Raw genomic sequence first — 17,246 nt, 5'->3', positions numbered from 1 at the left:
AGCCTGTGTTCCGCCTATCACGGACATCCTCTCATACTCGTCCGTAGTATGAGAATGAACGGATGTCCGTGATAGGCGGAACACTGACTGCTGGGAAATTCAGTGTTCCGCCTATCACAGGCGGAGGCGGAGAAGGAGGCGCGGCTTTTGAATTTTAATGTCCGCCGTCTGTCTGCTCGATACGCTGATCGAGCAGTCAGACAGCGGTGACTCGAGTATAAGCCGAGGGGGCACTTTCAGCCTCAAAAAAGAGGCTGAAAATCTCGGCTTATACTCGAGTATATACGGTAGATTGATTCTGTATCTTAAAAATATCTTCGTTAAAAATTACTTAGTAAATATTGTGCGGGAAAATGTCCTTAAAAAGCACAATAGTCCGGTCTCGGGTCCTGCGGACTCGATTGCCACGGGGATACCCGCTATCATCTCACGGGGAAGGAGAACGGGGAGATGTCATTGTAAACAGCATCTCCCTGTTCTGCCTAGCAACGAGTGATACCGATCTCTGCTTCCTGTGATTGGAGCAGAGATCAGTGTTCACTAACACACAGCCCAGCCCCCCACAGTTAGTAACACACCCCTAGGAACACTTGACTCCTACACTGCCACCCCCTGGTTAACCCCTTCACTGCCAGTGTAATTTACACAGGAATCAGTGCATTTGTATAGCACTGATTGCTGTATAAAATGACAATGGTCCCAAAAATGTCCGATAATGTCGCAGTCGCAGTAAAAAAAAAAAAAAAAAAAATTAATAAAAATGCCATAAAACTATCCCCTATTTCGTAAACGCTATACATTTTGCGCAATCCAATCAATAAATGCTTATTGCATTTTTTTTTTATACCAAAAACATGTAGAAGAATACGTATCGGCCTAAACTGAGGAAAAAATAATGCGTTTTTTTCAAAATCGTCGCTCTTTTTTTGTTTATAGCGCAAAAAATAAAAACCGTAGGGGTGACCAAATACCACCAAAAGAAAGCTCTATTTGTGGGGGGAAAAAAAGGATTAATTTTGTTTGAGAGCCACATCGCATGATCGCGCAATTGTCAGTTAAAGCGACGCAGTGCCGAATCGCAAAAAGTGGTCTAGTCATTGGCAAAATGGTCCAGTCTGAAAGTGGTTAAAAAAGCCTTGCTGGAGGTAAATGTCAGTTTTGCATGCGTGCACTGTAATATTTTTGTTCTGTTGTGTGGTCTTATGGCAGCATCATCTTTAATGCATTTTTTAAGAGTGCGCCCCCCCCAAAATATCTTGTTTGTCTATTGTATGGATTCTGACCAAATCCTGTTCGGTGTGGAGCACCCCATTCCCTCAGCAAGTACCCCTCATTAGTGAGCACCTGTGTCATGGTGGAGACCTCATGTTTTCCCATGTAGAGCAAGCATGTCCAAAGTCCGGCCCGCGGCCAATCACCGAGGTCCGGTTTTTAACGGCCCGCCTGGTGTGCTGAGGGATCAGGGCTGTCAGATGAGCCTGATCCCAGCACAGTGTGAAGCTCCGTCAGCTTCAAAAGTGCAGAGGAGTGTGCTGTGCTCTCTGCTTCCCCCTACAGTGCAGTACCCGGCTGAATGAGGAAGCTGGAAAGGTACTGTACTACAAGCTACATTCATTTTAAAAAGGCTTTGTGTGTGTATGTGTGTGCGCGCATGTATGTCTGTATGTATGTGTATGCATGTGTCTGTATGTATGTGTGTGCATGCAGGAGGTTTTTTTTTTTTTTTAATTGCACTGAACCAAAAGCATCCCACGTTTTGCACGCGTCTGTATGTGTGTCTGTATGTGTGCGCGCGCATGCGTGTCTGTATGTGTGCGCGCGCGCATGCGTGTCTGTATGTGTGCGCGCGCGCATGCGTGTCTGTATGTGTGCGCGCGCGCATGCGTGTCTGTATGTGTGCGCGCGCGCATGCGTGTCTGTATGTGTGCGCGCGCGCATGCGTGTCTGTATGTGTGCGCGCGCGCATGCGTGTCTGTATGTGTGCGCGCGCGCATGCGTGTCTGTATGTGTGCGCGCGCGCATGCGTGTCTGTATGTGTGCGCGCGCGCATGCGTGTCTGTATGTGTGCGCGCCTGTATGTGTGCGCGCGCATGCGTGTCTGTATGTGTGCGCGCGCATGCGTGTCTGTATGTGTGCGCGCGCATGCGTGTCTGTATGTGTGCGCGCGCATGCGTGTCTGTATGTGCGCGCGCGCGCATGTATGCCTGTATGGGCGCGCGCATGTATGCCTGTATGGGCGCGCGCGCGCATGTATGCCTGTATGGGCGCGCGCGCGCATGTATGCCTGTATGGGCGCGCGCGCGCATGTATGCCTGTATGGGCGCGCGCGCGCATGTATGCCTGTATGGGCGTGCCCGCACGCATGTATGCCTGTATGGGCGCGCCCGCGCGCATGTATGCCTGTATGGGCGCGCCCGCGCGCATGTATGCCTGTATGGGCGCGCGCATGTATGCCTGTATGGGCGCGCGCATGTATGCCTGTATGGGCGCGCGCATGTATGCCTGTATGCGCGCGCGCGCATGTATGCCTGTATGCGCGCGCGCGCATGTATGCCTGTATGCGCGCGCGCGCATGTATGCCTGTATGCGCGCGCGCGCATGTATGCCTGTATGCGCGCGCGCGCGCATGTATGCCTGTATGCGCGCGCGCGCGCATGTATGCCTGTATGCGCGCGCGCGCGCATGTATGCCTGTATGCGCGCGCGCGCGCATGTATGCCTGTATGCGCGCGCGCGCGCATGTATGCCTGTATGCGCGCGCGCGCGCATGTATGCCTGTATGCGCGCGCATGTATGCCTGTATGCGCGCGCATGTATGCCTGTATGCGCGCGCATGTATGCCTGTATGCGCGCGCATGTATGCCTGTATGCGCGCGCGCGCGCATGTATGCCTGTATGCGCGCGCGTGCGCATGTATGCCTGTATGCGCGCGCGCACATGTATGCCTGTATGCGCGCGCGCATGTATGCCTGTATGGGCGCGCGCATGTATGCCTGTATGTGCGCGCGCGCGCATGTATGCCTGTATGTGCGCGCGCGCGCATGTATGCCTGTATGTGCGCGCGCGCGCATGTATGCCTGTATGTGCGCGCGCGCGCGCATGTATGCCTGTATGTGCGCGCGCGCGCGCATGTATGCCTGTATGTGCGCGCGCGCATGTATGCCTGTATGTGCGCGCGCGCGCGCATGTATGCCTGTATGTGCGCGCGCGCGCATGTATGCCTGTATGTGCGCTCGCGCGCGCATGTATGCCTGTATGTGCGCTCGCGCGCGCATGTATGCCTGTATGTGCGCTCGCGCGCGCATGTATGCCTGTATGTGCGCTCGCGCGCGCATGTATGCCTGTATGTGCGCTCGCGCGCGCATGTATGCCTGTATGTGCGCTCGCGCGCGCATGTATGCCTGTATGTGCGCTCGCGCGCGCATGTATGCCTGTATGTGCGCTCGCGCGCGCATGTATGCCTGTATGTGCGCTCGCGCGCGCATGTATGCCTGTATGTGCGCTCGCGCGCGCATGTATGCCTGTATGTGCGCTCGCGCGCGCATGTATGCCTGTATGTGCGCTCGCGCGCGCATGTATGCCTGTATGTGCGCTCGCGCGCGCATGTATGCCTGTATGTGCGCTCGCGCGCGCATGTATGCCTGTATGTGCGCTCGCGCGCGCATGTATGCCTGTATGTGCGCTCGCGCGCGCATGTATGCCTGTATGTGCGCGCGCATGTATGCCTGTATGTGCGCGCGCATGTATGCCTGTATGTGCGCGCGCATGTATGCCTGTATGTGCGCGCGCATGTATGCCTGTATGTGCGCTCGCGCATGTATGCCTGTATGTGCGCTCGCGCGCGCATGTATGCCTGTATGTGCGCTCGCGCGCGCATGTATGCCTGTATGTGCGCTCGCGCGCGCATGTATGCCTGTATGTGCGCTCGCGCGCGCATGTATGCCTGTATGTGCGCTCGCGCGCGCATGTATGCCTGTATGTGCGCTCGCGCGCGCATGTATGCCTGTATGTGCGCTCGCGCGCGCATGTATGCCTGTATGTGCGCGCGCATGCCTGTATGTGCGCGCGCGCGCATGCCTGTATGCCTGTATGTGCGCGCGCGCGCGCGCATGTATGCCTGTATGTGCGCGCGCGCGCGCGCGCATGTATGCCTGTATGTTTTTTTTTAATTGCACTGAACCAAAAGCACCCCACGTTTCCAATGTGTGGGGTACCGTTAAGAATTTACGGTACCCCTAAAGAGCAGAGCATTCGTCTGTGTGTGGGGAACGAGCGCGACAAAGGCAAGAGAATTCTTGTTGGGCCGTGTATTAGTGCTCGAACGACCGCATTTTAATGGTTCAAAGAAACCAATGGTCGGCCCTCAAGCATGTTCACTTCATCAAATCTGGCCCTCTTTGAAAAAAGTTTGGACACCCCTGATATAGAGTATTGCTCCCATGGTTCAGAGAAGCGGGATCTCCCGATCTATGGATGTAGGAACCACCAACAATGGGGTACTTTGTTGCAGTAAGTGGGCTTAAGCACCATATAGCAATATGGTGTGACCAAATCCACATATTTTTTGAAAATGTCTAGGCGTTTTAAAAAAAGCCTTGCTGGAGGTAAATATCAGTTTTGCATGTGTATGTGCATGTTTTTTTTTTTCTGTACTATTTTTGTTCTGTTTTATGGTCTTATGGCAGCACCATCTTTAATGCATTTTTTAGGGTATGCCCCCCAAATATCTTGTTTATTTCTTCAGTGTAGTCACATGAAAAGATATAATAAAATATTCACAAAAAAACGTGAGGGCTGTACTCACTCACTTTTGTGAGATACAGTATATTTGTAGTATTTTCTTGACTCTCTTCAAAGCACTAAGTTCCGTGGCTTTCCTACTGCGTTCTTCCGTTATCAGCCTGATATCTTCTGAAGAATTCTCCGTTAATTATGATAAAACCAGAGAGCTTGCCGTATCACAGGACAGCTCTGCAAGTCTCTGACAACAAAAATGTACCTATCTGTTCCCAATCTTCTGCCAGCTATGCGCTGGCAGCCTGCAGAAATGGCCACAGACACAGCAGCCTGTATGGACAGAGGCATGTCAAAACTTGACATGCGTGCAGGGGCGGGTGCATGGATCAACTCACACTGAATTTGAAGGAGCTACAGCTCAAAGCTATTCAGCAATTAAAAAAACAAATAAAAAAAAAAACAAACACACAAAACACAAACACTAAACGCCAAACACACACACACACACACACACATTTCAACTTGAAAGGCTCGTTGCACTTCTGGAAAAGACACAAGCATGATTAGGACTTCATTTGTTCAGTGAATGCCTCCAGAAAGGCCATGTACACACAGACATACACACAGACATACATGATGGTGAATTGCTGCACTGTGTATCTCAACATGAGAACTAAAATGTTGCTTCATACAAGAGAACTTAAAATGAACAATGCTGTCCTCATTATACTCACCAAAATATTTTCCATCCTGTTTTGCCATCTGTTCCATACCTTTATATAGTTCTTCATTTCAAACATCAAGGGACTGTTCATTTTATAAATAGGCATTTAACGCTCAGGATTTGCAACCAAGCTATCTTTCCTGAGGTTTCTGTCTGTCTAATCATACTGTGGGACATCTGTGCTTTTGTGATAGTGTTGGGCAAAACAGATTCAATAATGCTTCTGGCATATCGACATTTTGACCAATACTGTACATAGGTAGATCTCATTGTCAGAGTATACCTCCAGCCAGAAAACCTTGGAGCGGAGTGAAGGGCAGGCTACTGCAGAGCCACTACCAATAGACAAAAAACAACATGTGAAGCCTCTATACTGCTTTCACTCCAGTATTATTGTATCAGTGTATGACTATACAGCAGGAAAAAAACAAAAACACAGATAAGCCAGATTTACCTGATGACTTCTGTGTCTGGGGTCTCGGAACAGGTAGCCTGGACTTCTCCATCATTGCATATTGGATCCTTCGTAAATCCAAAGAACTGCCATCATGAAAATACAATTTACTATACATTACAGTACAATTTTAAAGCTTTACAAGTATACTGTTTTGAAATAAATATTTTATCTGAGCCAATGAGAACTATATAAAGCTAAGCTAAAGGTAAGGTATTATCCACTAAAAAGGTCCCATCATTACACATTCATCAACTATCCTACAGTTCAAGGAATGCTTTTAAAAGGAGAAAAACCAAGCAAAAATAGAATTTTTATAACAGCTTACCTGTAAAATCCTTTTCTTGGGAGTACATCACAGGACACAGAGCACCATAGTAATTACCGTATATACTCGAGTATAAGCCGAGATTTTCAGCCTCTTTTTTGAGGCTGAAAGTGCCCCCCTCGGCTTATACTCGAGTCATCGCTGTCTGCCCGCTCGATCAGCGTGTCGAGCAGACAGACAGCGGCCATTCTATAGTTCAAAAGCCGCGCCTCCGGCTCCGCCTTCGCCTGTGATAGGCGGAACACTGAATTTCCCAGCAGCCTGTGTTCCGCCTATCATGGACATCGTATCATCCTCGTACTACGGACGAGGATGATACGATGTCCGTGATAGGCGGAACACAGGCTGCTGGGAAATTCAGTGTTCCGCCTATCACAGGCGAAGGCGGAGGCGCGGCTTTTGAATTTTACAATGGCCGCCGAGGCGCCGACGAAGAGGGCACGGGACGGAGGCAAGGCAACGCACGGCACGGCACGGGACGGGACGGAGGCAAGGCACGACACGGGACGGAGGCAAGGCACGGCACGGGACGGAGGCAAGGGACAAAGGCTCGGGACACAGGTAGGCTGGACACACACACACACACACACACACACACGGATGGATACACACACACACACAGGGATGGATGGATGGATGGAGACACACACACACAGGGATGGATGGATGGAGACACACACACACAGGGATGGATGGATGGATGGATGGAGACACACACACACAGGGATGGATGGATGGATGGATGGACACACACACACACAGGGATGGATGGACGGATGGACACACACACACACAGGGATGGATGGACGGATGGACACACACACACACAGGGATGGATGGACGGATGGACACACACACACACAGGGATGGATGGACGGATGGACACACACACACACAGGGATGGATGGACGGACACACAGGGATGGACGGACACACAGGGATGGACGGACACACACACAGGGATGGACAGGCATGTCTCACCCTCGGCTTATACACGAGTCAATAAGTTTGCCAGTTTTTTTGGGGGTAAATTGGGGGCCTCGGCTTATATTCGGGTCGGCCTATACTCGAGTATATACGGTACTAAGTAGGAAGTCCCATAGCATGGCTATTTGAGGGGAAGGAGACAACACGTAGGGCGTGAACAGACTTGAGGACCTATACTGCTGCCTGCAGCACACTGCGCCCAAAGGCGATATCCTCATGCCTTTTTTACATCCACTTGATAAAATCTGGTGAATGGACTGCAGACAAAGTTGCAGCCTTGCAGACCTGAGCCATGGAGGCTTTGTGATGCACTGCCCCAGAAGCACTAACTGCTCTAGTAGAGTGTGCTTTGACATGAAAAGGTGAAATCTTACCTTTTAACTAGGGATGCACCGAAATTTCGGCCGCCTAAACATATCGGCCGAAAATGCCCTTTTCGGCAATTTGCCGAAAGGAAAAAACGGCCGATAATTGAGCAGGAAATGGGGCGGGGCCTGGGCGGAACTCCGCCCCGCCCCTGGTGCCTCCCATGATGGGGGTGAATAGCGCAGGACTGATGCAGCCAGCGATGCCCCTCTGCAGTGAAGAGAGCCGTCTGGTTGAATAGAGCGCCGGGAACATCACAGTTTTAATTTCAATAGCTGTGTGTTTCCCGTCGCGCGCCGTCACACACAGCCCCTCCCCCTTGTCCAGGGTTACTTTGATAGACAGATCACCTGTCCAGATTGGACGGGTGATCTGTCTATCAAAGTGCCTGGACAAGGGGGAGGGGCTGTGTGTGACGGCGCGCGACGGGAAACACACAGCTATTGAAATTAAAACTGTGATGTTCCCGGCGCTCTATTCAACCAGACGGCTCTCTTCACTGCAGAGGGGCATAGCTGTCTGCATCACAGGGGGCAACACTGGCTGCACTTATCTCTTTTATCAGGTCGCCAGCCTCTGACCACCTCCTGTACCGTGTCGCCAGCCTCTGACCACCTCCTGTACCGTGTCGCCAGCCTCTGACCACCTCCTGTATAAAAATATTTTTTGAAAACAGCCATTTTCGGTATCGGTGCTGTTTCGGTATCGGTTTTCGGCCTAGTGTATTTTTCGTTTTCGGTATCGGTTTCGGCACCAAAAAACCCATTCTTTGCATCCCTACTTTTAACCATTAGGCCTGAATTATAACTTGCCAAATCCACTTAGCAAAAGTGAATTTCAACGCTGCCTGTCCCTTCCTAGGACCCTCTGGCTGCATAATAAAACATCAATCTTTCAGACCTGAGCAGTCTTCTTTAACCACTTGCTTACTGGGCACTTAAACCCCCCTCAGTCCCAGACCAATTTTCAGCTTTCAGTGCTGATGCACTTTGAATGACAATTGCGCGGGCATACAACACTGTACCCAAATGAAATTTTTATCATTTTTTTCCCACAAATAGAGATTTCTTTTGGGGTATTTAATCACAGCTGGGAGTTTTATTTTTTGCTAAACAAACAAAAAAAGATGCAAAAAAAATAAAAATCATGTTTAATAGTTTGTTATAAAATTTTGCAAACAGGTCATTTTTCTCCTTCATTGAAGTGCGCTGATGAGGCGGCACTGATAGGCTGCACTGGTGGGCACTGATGGGCATAGTTAAGGCGGCACTAATAGGCACAGATAAGGCGGCACTGATGGGCAAAGATGGGTGGCACGGATGGGTGGCACGGATGGGCACTGATAGGTGGGACTGCTGGGCACTGGTAGATGACACTGATGGGCACGGATATGTGGCACTGGGGTGCAGCACCTTTGTTAAGGCAGATTGTGGGCACTGCTGGGTGGCACTGTGGGCACTGCTGGGTGGCACTGACGGGGGGCACTGGCAGGGCTGGCCGTGATCGGGACTGATGTGATCGGCTTTTTTCTTTTTTCTCCTCGCGCTGTCAGCGCGAGGAGGAATAATAGCCGATTACCGACTCCGTTATATCACATGATCAGCTGTCATTGGCTGACAGCTGATCACGTGATAAGGGGTCGGGATCGACCCCTTGCACGGATCGGTGATCAGGCGAGTCTCATAGACTCGCCGATCACAGAGCGCGCCGCGCACGCCCCTCAGGGGGCACGCAGGCCGCTCGTGCACCGTACAATAACACTGACAGACAGCAGGGAGAACTGACCGGTAGTCCCGCCACGGGGGATGTGCGGGGACAGAAGAAGAGGACGGGGGATGTGCGGGGACAGAAGAACTCCGTGACTCCTCCAGAATTCATTCACTTGGGCTGACAGGCTGAACGCCGCGCTGGGGGTGACGTCAGCGCGTAGCTAGCCGCCGCCGGGTGTACCAAGATGGCCGCCAGCTCCGAAGCTAGGCCGAAGCCGCGGTCTTTCCTAAGGCCGCGGCCCGCTCCGCGGATCACATGGTGCAGACCAACTAATCGATAATGAAAAATGTTGACAACGATTTTCATTATCGATAATATCGATTAATCGTTTCAGCCCTACTAGAGTATTGGCAGGGTATTGCTAGAGTATTGGGGTATTGCAAGAGTATTGCCAGAGTATTGGGGTATTGCAGAGTACTGGGGTACTGCAAAGTATTGGCAGGGTATTGCTGGGTACTGCAAAGTATTGGCAGGGTATTGCTGGGTACTGCAGGGTATGGAGGGATGGCTGCTTCCATCTCAGGATCTCTCCCCTCCACAGTACAGGTTAGTACAGAGAGGGGAGAGAGGAACCGGCGTCATGACATGACGCCGGTTTGTTTACAAGTGATCGCTCCTTCGGAGCGATCAGTGTAAACAGCCTGGCTATAGAAAGATGGCCGCCGCTTCGGAGCTAGGCCGAACCCACGGCCTTTCCTAAGGCCGAGACCGTGGAGCGTTCCGCGGATCGCGGCATGTGCCGATCCGAGCGGGTTGACCCGTTCGGATCACGGATCGGTGACGATCCGTTGCACCCCTAGTGACATATTAGGTATCTACGCGGCGTAACACCTTTCCCATTATACAAAAAAATTGGGCTAACTTTACTGTTTTGTTATTTTTTTATTCATGAAACCGTTTTTTTTTTTTTTTTAAAAAGGCGTTTGAAAAATGATTACACAAATACCGTGTGAGATAAAAAAGTTGCAACGACCGCCATTTTATTCTCTGGGGTGTCTGCTTAAAAAAAAAAAAACACACACACAACATATATAAATGTTTGGGGGTTCTGAGTAATTTTCTAGCAAAGAATTTTAATTTTTTTTACATGAAAGAGAGAAGTGCCAGAATAGGCCGGTATTGAAGTGGTTAATTAGCCTTTAGGATTTCTTGAGGGATATTGTTGATAAATATTACTGTCCCATCTGAAGTAATCCAAACCGCATTCCAGCATCCATTAGGTAGTTGTCCATTATTTTCTTGGTCACCCTGTGCCCCTAATAGACACAGGGTCACTTACACATAAGAGGGGGGTGGAGAGCTGAGACAGGAATTTCCCCAACCTCTCTAAAAGTAAGCTGGATTCCATGAGCCCCCCACCGAAAGTGACTTCCATCCCATGCCACAACATTCCTTCAGAGGTCTAGTGGTGTTCATGACTTGATGGGTTTGACGCTAAGAAGAGGTTCTACACAAGATTAGGTGGGTAGTCAGAAAGTTGTCGATCGATGTACATGGGAGCCATCTACCTGCCAAAGGCGGGACTTGGGGACCTTTGCTGTAGTTCACTAAAACTTCTAGGTCTCGTCTTCACCCCATGACTAGACATTGAAGGACAAGCATCACAATGATGTTAAAAGTGTAACTAAAGACAAATTCTTTTTTTTTCAGATAGAATGGAGATGGATTAGAACACCGGTCAGTTTTTATTGCTGTCTGTGCCCTGTTAAGAAGAACCACCCTGTCACAAAGAGTAAAAGAAAACCCCACCAGAACGTGAAGTGGGAATACTAGTTCTGGGGACACTGGGATTCCTTCACTTTAGAGGGCATTCCTGTTGTGGCCATGGGGTGAGGGGAAAGGTCTATAGGATGCACAGAGCCCACCAGGATGTTGGCACTGCACTGATCACAGGCAGTGAGACATTGGCCCGATGCACAGCTGCAGAGATCAGGCAATGTCTCACTGCCTGTGATTAGCGCAGAGCCGACTTCCTTGCGGGCTCTGCACGTTCTGCATGCAAACACGATGGAGCTCATCCCTACAGAGGGCAATAAAAACTGACAGGCCTTATAACCCTCTCTTACATTACCCAAAATGAAAAAAAAAAAAAAAAAAAAAAAAGAAGGTGGTTTGGTTTTTAGTTACTTTAACCTCTCCGACACTCTGCTCTCTCCTTCTCCCAGTAGTGATGGGATTATCACATGAGGTGACGGTCTTCTTGTGCTACTTCTCCCACATCTATGTACCATAGCTGAGCAGTGTCTGAGATAAACTCCCCCCAGGAAATGCTGCAAGTCTTTATTTTCCTACAACACTGCCTGTGACGTGAATGGGGCACAGGAGTGACATGGAAGCTGGAAAGCTCTGAGCAGCTTCACAATTTACTCCACCTGCATTCATAGGATATAAAGGGACAGTGTAATGTCACCATAACGCCCTCTCGCCATAGCCCGGCGCCTACACAAGTACGCGCTAACCCGGAGCAATGGCTGTTATCAGGACACGTCTCTCTCTGATTGTAATAATAAACATTACCTGATCACACCAGCGGCCACTTCTTTCACTCCGCGGCTATTTTCAAACCTGCATAACGTCACTTCCGGATGCTACGACTATGTATGGGGGTCTCCATTTTCTTGTGGTTTGGACTCCAGAACAATGGCGGAGCACAGGTGCTGAATGTTGATATCATATTAGCGTAGGAGCGGCGCCACATACGTGATCAAGCAGAATGGGCGGGGTTACAGCGCAATGAGAGTGCATTGTAGGCGCGCTGTGATATCATATCGTTCATGTACAGTGCTGTCCCTGTATAGGGAGGGGTGCAAAGCTGTGCTTGTATGTATGGATTACGGTACGGTAGTAAATATAAAAGTAAAAGTAATAAGATGCTAAATATAATAATAAAAGTATTAAAATTGTAAAAGGTCAATTGCTGTAGGCTAAAAGACAAGAAAAACTCACACTGCCAGATGACAATAAACTGGAAAAGAGCTTCCAATTCAATTAAACAAACGTTATTACCCCATGAGCCAGTGCGCTCGTTTTTCTTTTATGGTTAAAGTAAAGCTTTACCTATAACAATTTTATTTAAAAAATGATGTTCTTTAGCAAGGAACATTTATTCAATATAAATAATTATGCTACCAAAATTAGTATGTGTTGTAAATTGCCTCCAGCACTGCCCCTGTTTCTTCTTGCTGGAGGCTGCCATTTTGCTGAAGTCCAGAGCCCCTAAACCGCAGTAAATATTTAGGCTGTCAACAGATCAGTCTCTAGTGGCTCTGATTTTCCACAATGCCAAGAACAGAGAGCACTGAACATGTGCAGAGCAGAGTGAGACAGTGTATTACAGGATTTTAAAGTGGTTGTAAACCCTTACAAACTACTTTGACCTACAAGTAAGCCTAGATTAAGGCTTACCTGTAGGTCCAAGAAATATCTCCTAAACCTATACAGTTTAGGAGATATTTACCTGAAGACAGCCACCGCTGTCTATGGCGCATATCACAGTGCGAACTGTAAATTTGCACAGGAATCGGATCGCATGGGTGTGAACACCCATGCAATCTGATTGTGGTGCGTATAAAAAAAAGGGTCCTGAATTATTTTGGCCTAAATGCGATGCAAATTCAGCCATACAATCTGTATAGCTGAATTTGCATCACACAGACGGTGCGGTGCGAATCACATGCGATGTCTGACATTGCTGACATTGCTACAGTGTTAACGGCACTGAAGGTTATTAAATGAATAATCTAATAATAAATGGTAATAAAGATACTTATGTAGGCATGTCACCTACAGTGTATTAATTAGGTAAATTAGGTAAATTGGCTGCCCAGGGTGGGGAAGGGATTAATTGTTAGCCCAACCACATGGTCAGGATCTCTTCAGAGCCTGGACTGGCTGAGTGACGTCAGCCGACAGCAGACTTTAGCCCGCTGTCATCTGAATACGGATCACAGGAGTGCAGAACTAATTGCAAAAGCATGCGTGTAATCCAAAGTACTCGTATATCAAAGCAAGTTTCCCCAAAAGAAATAATGGAAACTCAAATGATCAGTTCCATAACCACCGCGGGTATATTCAGTACTGTATGTGACCAGAGGTGCAGGGGCGCTGGTGTCGTTTGGAGACACTCAGGAGCTGCTGATGCTTTCCGGTACTTCGAATGTGTCACGTTACGCCCATCCCACCCAGCTAGAAATGTCTCCGAGTGTCTCTGAGCGTCTGAGTTCTCCAGGAAGCACTGGGAGCCACCAGCGCCCCTGGACCTCTGGCCACATACGGTAATACGGTAATATAAAACCAGCGGCTTGAGTCCTGCTCATCTTGCGAGACAGTGCTCACAAATCAAGTCAGGATTTACAAAAAATATATAGCTTGTTTTGCAAAACGCTCATATACCACGTTACTCGCAAACCGAGGTATCACTGTATATACCACTTTATGTACACTTGCGAGTACGGACATACACGCGAGTGTATGTAAAGTACCTTTCAAGTACAGACATCCCACACTGCGCAGCAGCAGTATGGCCTGAAAGAGGCAGAGCAGCCTCCCAGAGTTGTCAGTGGAGAGGCCAAAAGTAAAGAGGCAAAGTTCAGATTTGCCAATCAGTCAGCCCAGATTTCACTCCCTAACCCCCCGCCCCCCCCACTACAGCCTATGGTCCTCCACTATAGGCTCTGATCCCCCCACTACAGCCCCTGAACCCCCACTACAGCCCCTGATACCCCAAAAGTGAAAAAAGTTATTGCTTCACTTTAAAACGGAGGTCTGGCAAAAAAACAAAATTAAAGCCAGCAGCTACACATACTGCAGCTGCTGGCTTTTAATAATAGGACACCTTACCTGTCCTGGAGTCCAGCAATGTCGGCACCACAGCTGATGTTTCCATCAACTGTTTGGTGCTGCCACCATCATTGTGGGTAGCCTTATGGCTTCAAGCCGGGAACCCTACTGCGCATGCGTGAGGCCCCGCTTCTCTCGTCTACTGGCCCGGCGACAAGGGAGGAGGGGGGAGCCCCGCTGTGACGTCATGAGCCACGTTGCGGACTCCCAGAAGTGGGAACAGGATCCCTCCCCCTGAAAAGTGCCAATTGTGGCACTGGAGTGAGCGGAAGTTCCACTTTTGGGTGGAACTCCGCTTTAAGTACATTTTCGATTTACATACATGCTCTGATCACATGTGTGTACTTAAAAGGCAAGTGGTTAATCCAATGACATATTTTTCCTCCAACACCCTCCATTAATAAGACATATATTTTTGCTCCCCCTGACTGTGATGCCAGGGCCTTTCTTTGTCCAGGTGATCATTATTTCTAGGGTATTTTTCCCACACACTGTCCAGCAACCTCCAAGCATTCCTCCCCACACAGACCTTTGATGTCAGGATATTTTTCCCTTGATGCCCTCCAATGGCAGGAAAAACGAAAAGATTGCCGCTCTATTAACTTATGAACAAAATAAAATAAATAAATAATGGTGATCTGTCCATAAAGTGTCCAAAACAAATCAAGAAATCCTTGAAGTCATATTTCATAGGATAAAAGTTGACAAGTGCACCTTCCACTGTTATAATAAGGCCCCATTCACACTGGGGCGGGAGGTGCGTCGGTGGTAAAGTGGCGCTTTACCATCATATTTGCAGCGCTATACAGCCATTAGCGGGGTGGTTTTACCCCCTGCTAGCGACCGATAAATGGTTAAAAACCACATCAAAGCGCCTCTGCAGAGGCACTTTGCTGGTGGTATAGCCACGCTGCCCCATTGATTCCGATGGGCAGGAGCGACGTAGGAGCAGTATACACACTGCTCCAAAGATGTTACTAGCAGGACTTTTTTACCGTCCTGCTAGCGCACCGCACCGCTCCCTCTGGGCTTTCACACTAGGGACACAGCAGCGGCTGTTTCAGGTTGGTTTGCAGGCGCTATTTTTTATGACACTCCTCAGTGAAAGGGGTACTTATCCAGTCCAGCTTCATAAGATAGTGTCCTCCAGCAGATTTTCTTTTAGGCACTCAGCCAAGCACATGCTGAGGCCTAACAGCAAAAGATCTTCCGCAGCACAGGCGGCTTCCCAGGGGCAGAGTCAGAAGAAAAGCCCCAACCAAACATTTTTCTTCTCAATAGACTGCCTTCTGGGGGATTGGCGGAGGTAAGACTAAAATACATAACCCATTTGCTGACCCTCCTTTTTTAATTTAGGAAGGTTCTTCCAAAATCAGACAGGAACAAACAACCACCTGATTTACAGATAGTTCTGTCCAGAAGTGAAAAATAAATTGCTGCTCAACTGAGAAAAAACTGAACCAGAAACTAAATTTATCCAGCCTAGAGGGGGGCACTACAATTATCTAAGATCAACTAATTTCTGGACGCAGTTTTATTTAGCCTTTGCAGTTAATGAAAGCACTGATGTTAGTGGTTTAGCAATGTTTTTATTTTATTTTTTTCAATTTTTTTTGAGATACCTGCATAATGTCTAAAGTCAATTGGTCTGTGCCAAAATGAAATCGACTGGAGCATATATCTTTTGAAAAAAATAAATATTATATTCTCAATTTATGATTTACGTATGATCTCGACAGTAGGTGTAGCATATGTGCTGATGGTGAAAAGACAATAGTATCTAGTGTCTGAGTTATTACAGTAAAAATTTGTTGCCCACCCTTATTGTCAGGACACCCGAGGCCAGGTGACAGATGCACACCACTGGGGTCAGGAGTGCACCACTAAGCTTGTAGACCCTTTGGCTGAGTGCTGCAGATGGAGCTCTGGTTGATTCAGGAAAGCAGCTCCACCTGAGCACTGACACAGATCGAACAGAGAGGTAGAGCATAGATTCCCCATGGCGTGGAGTATAAGATCAAGCAGGTGTTTTCACCAGAGCCTCTGATGGTGAGGATGGACTTCACTGCAGCTGATCCAGGTCACGGCCCTCCAGGGTCTCCCAGCTCACACTTACGGTAGGCTCTGGTGGATGGAGAGGAAACAGGTAACAAGCAGACAGGGAAGGTCAGGAGAACACGCCAAAGGCCAGGGTAACAAGCAGACAGGGGTAATCAAGAGAACAAGCCAATTTGGTACATGAATCAAACGTAGAGCACACTACAAGAAACACACAGGGGAGCCTAAACACCCTATTACTCAGGCAAGGCTGTCTTGCAGTGCACGGTGTTAAATAGTGTTTCTTGTTAGAGGCTTGGGTGGGGCCATGCTGGGAGAAGATTACTTAAATATGCAGGTGTGAGAGCGCGGTCCCTAAGCTGATATATAGACCAGAGGTAAGCACACAGACAGGGCATGAAACATTACTGCAGATTTATGACACTTATTGTATTAAGATTTAATGTATTCCACAAATAATTTTTTGTGCCTGTGGTATTAACATTCCAATAATTGGTGCAAAATGGTTCTATGAGTATTTAAAATGTGCAGTGAAATCTTTATGTTTCATATTGAAGTCAGAACAAAAGTAACTAGCCAAAGAACACTGGACAAACTTTGTAGAGATTTATTGATTTTATGTCTTGTGACAATGTTCATTGTAACAGTTCATATTATATCTCTCTTATGTTTGAAAAAAGTGAGTATACTGAATTTACATTCCATTCTCAACGTAGGCACGCAACACTGCTAATGATAACACCTTTGCATTCAAAGAAAAAATAATGAAACGAAAAGAGTTAACGCCAGTAAGTTTAAAAACTCTGGAAACTTTGGCCACTTAGGCCCTTCAGGCTATGAATAGCTAACCCTTTCTCAAAGCCACAAAATATGTCAAGTTTAAAATCCTGCAACAATTTCATACTGTTTCTCTGTCTTTATTATGGGCTATGGTTCTGTGTTAGTCTTTTGACAATACCACTTTTTTAAAAAAAAACAACTCCA

At 48.2% G+C, this 17,246-nt stretch overlaps 1 protein-coding gene across 2 annotated transcripts in view; it reads right to left on the bottom strand.

Annotated features, from left to right (window-relative positions):
* KNSTRN (kinetochore localized astrin (SPAG5) binding protein) overlaps positions 1 to 12,019 on the bottom strand; it is a 79,751-nt gene extending 67,732 nt beyond the window's left edge. For both annotated transcript variants that reach the window (XM_077464880.1, XM_077464881.1), the window contains exons 1-2: positions 11,883 to 12,019; positions 5,915 to 6,000 (exon numbers count right to left, since the gene is read on the bottom strand). In XM_077464880.1, coding sequence (XP_077321006.1) covers positions 5,915 to 5,969 — 55 coding nt within the window. In that variant the 5' untranslated portion in view covers positions 5,970 to 6,000; positions 11,883 to 12,019. The remainder of the gene's footprint in view (positions 1 to 5,914; positions 6,001 to 11,882) is intronic.
* Positions 12,020 to 17,246: the final 5,227 nt, after the last annotated feature.

Source organism: Lithobates pipiens, unplaced genomic scaffold (genome assembly GCF_037356315.1).
Source record: "Lithobates pipiens isolate NorthernLeopardFrog02 unplaced genomic scaffold, aLitPip1_a1.2 Scaffold_30, whole genome shotgun sequence".
Taxonomy (NCBI): domain Eukaryota; kingdom Metazoa; phylum Chordata; class Amphibia; order Anura; family Ranidae; genus Lithobates; species Lithobates pipiens.
This window is presented reverse-complemented; position numbering and strand designations above follow the sequence as displayed.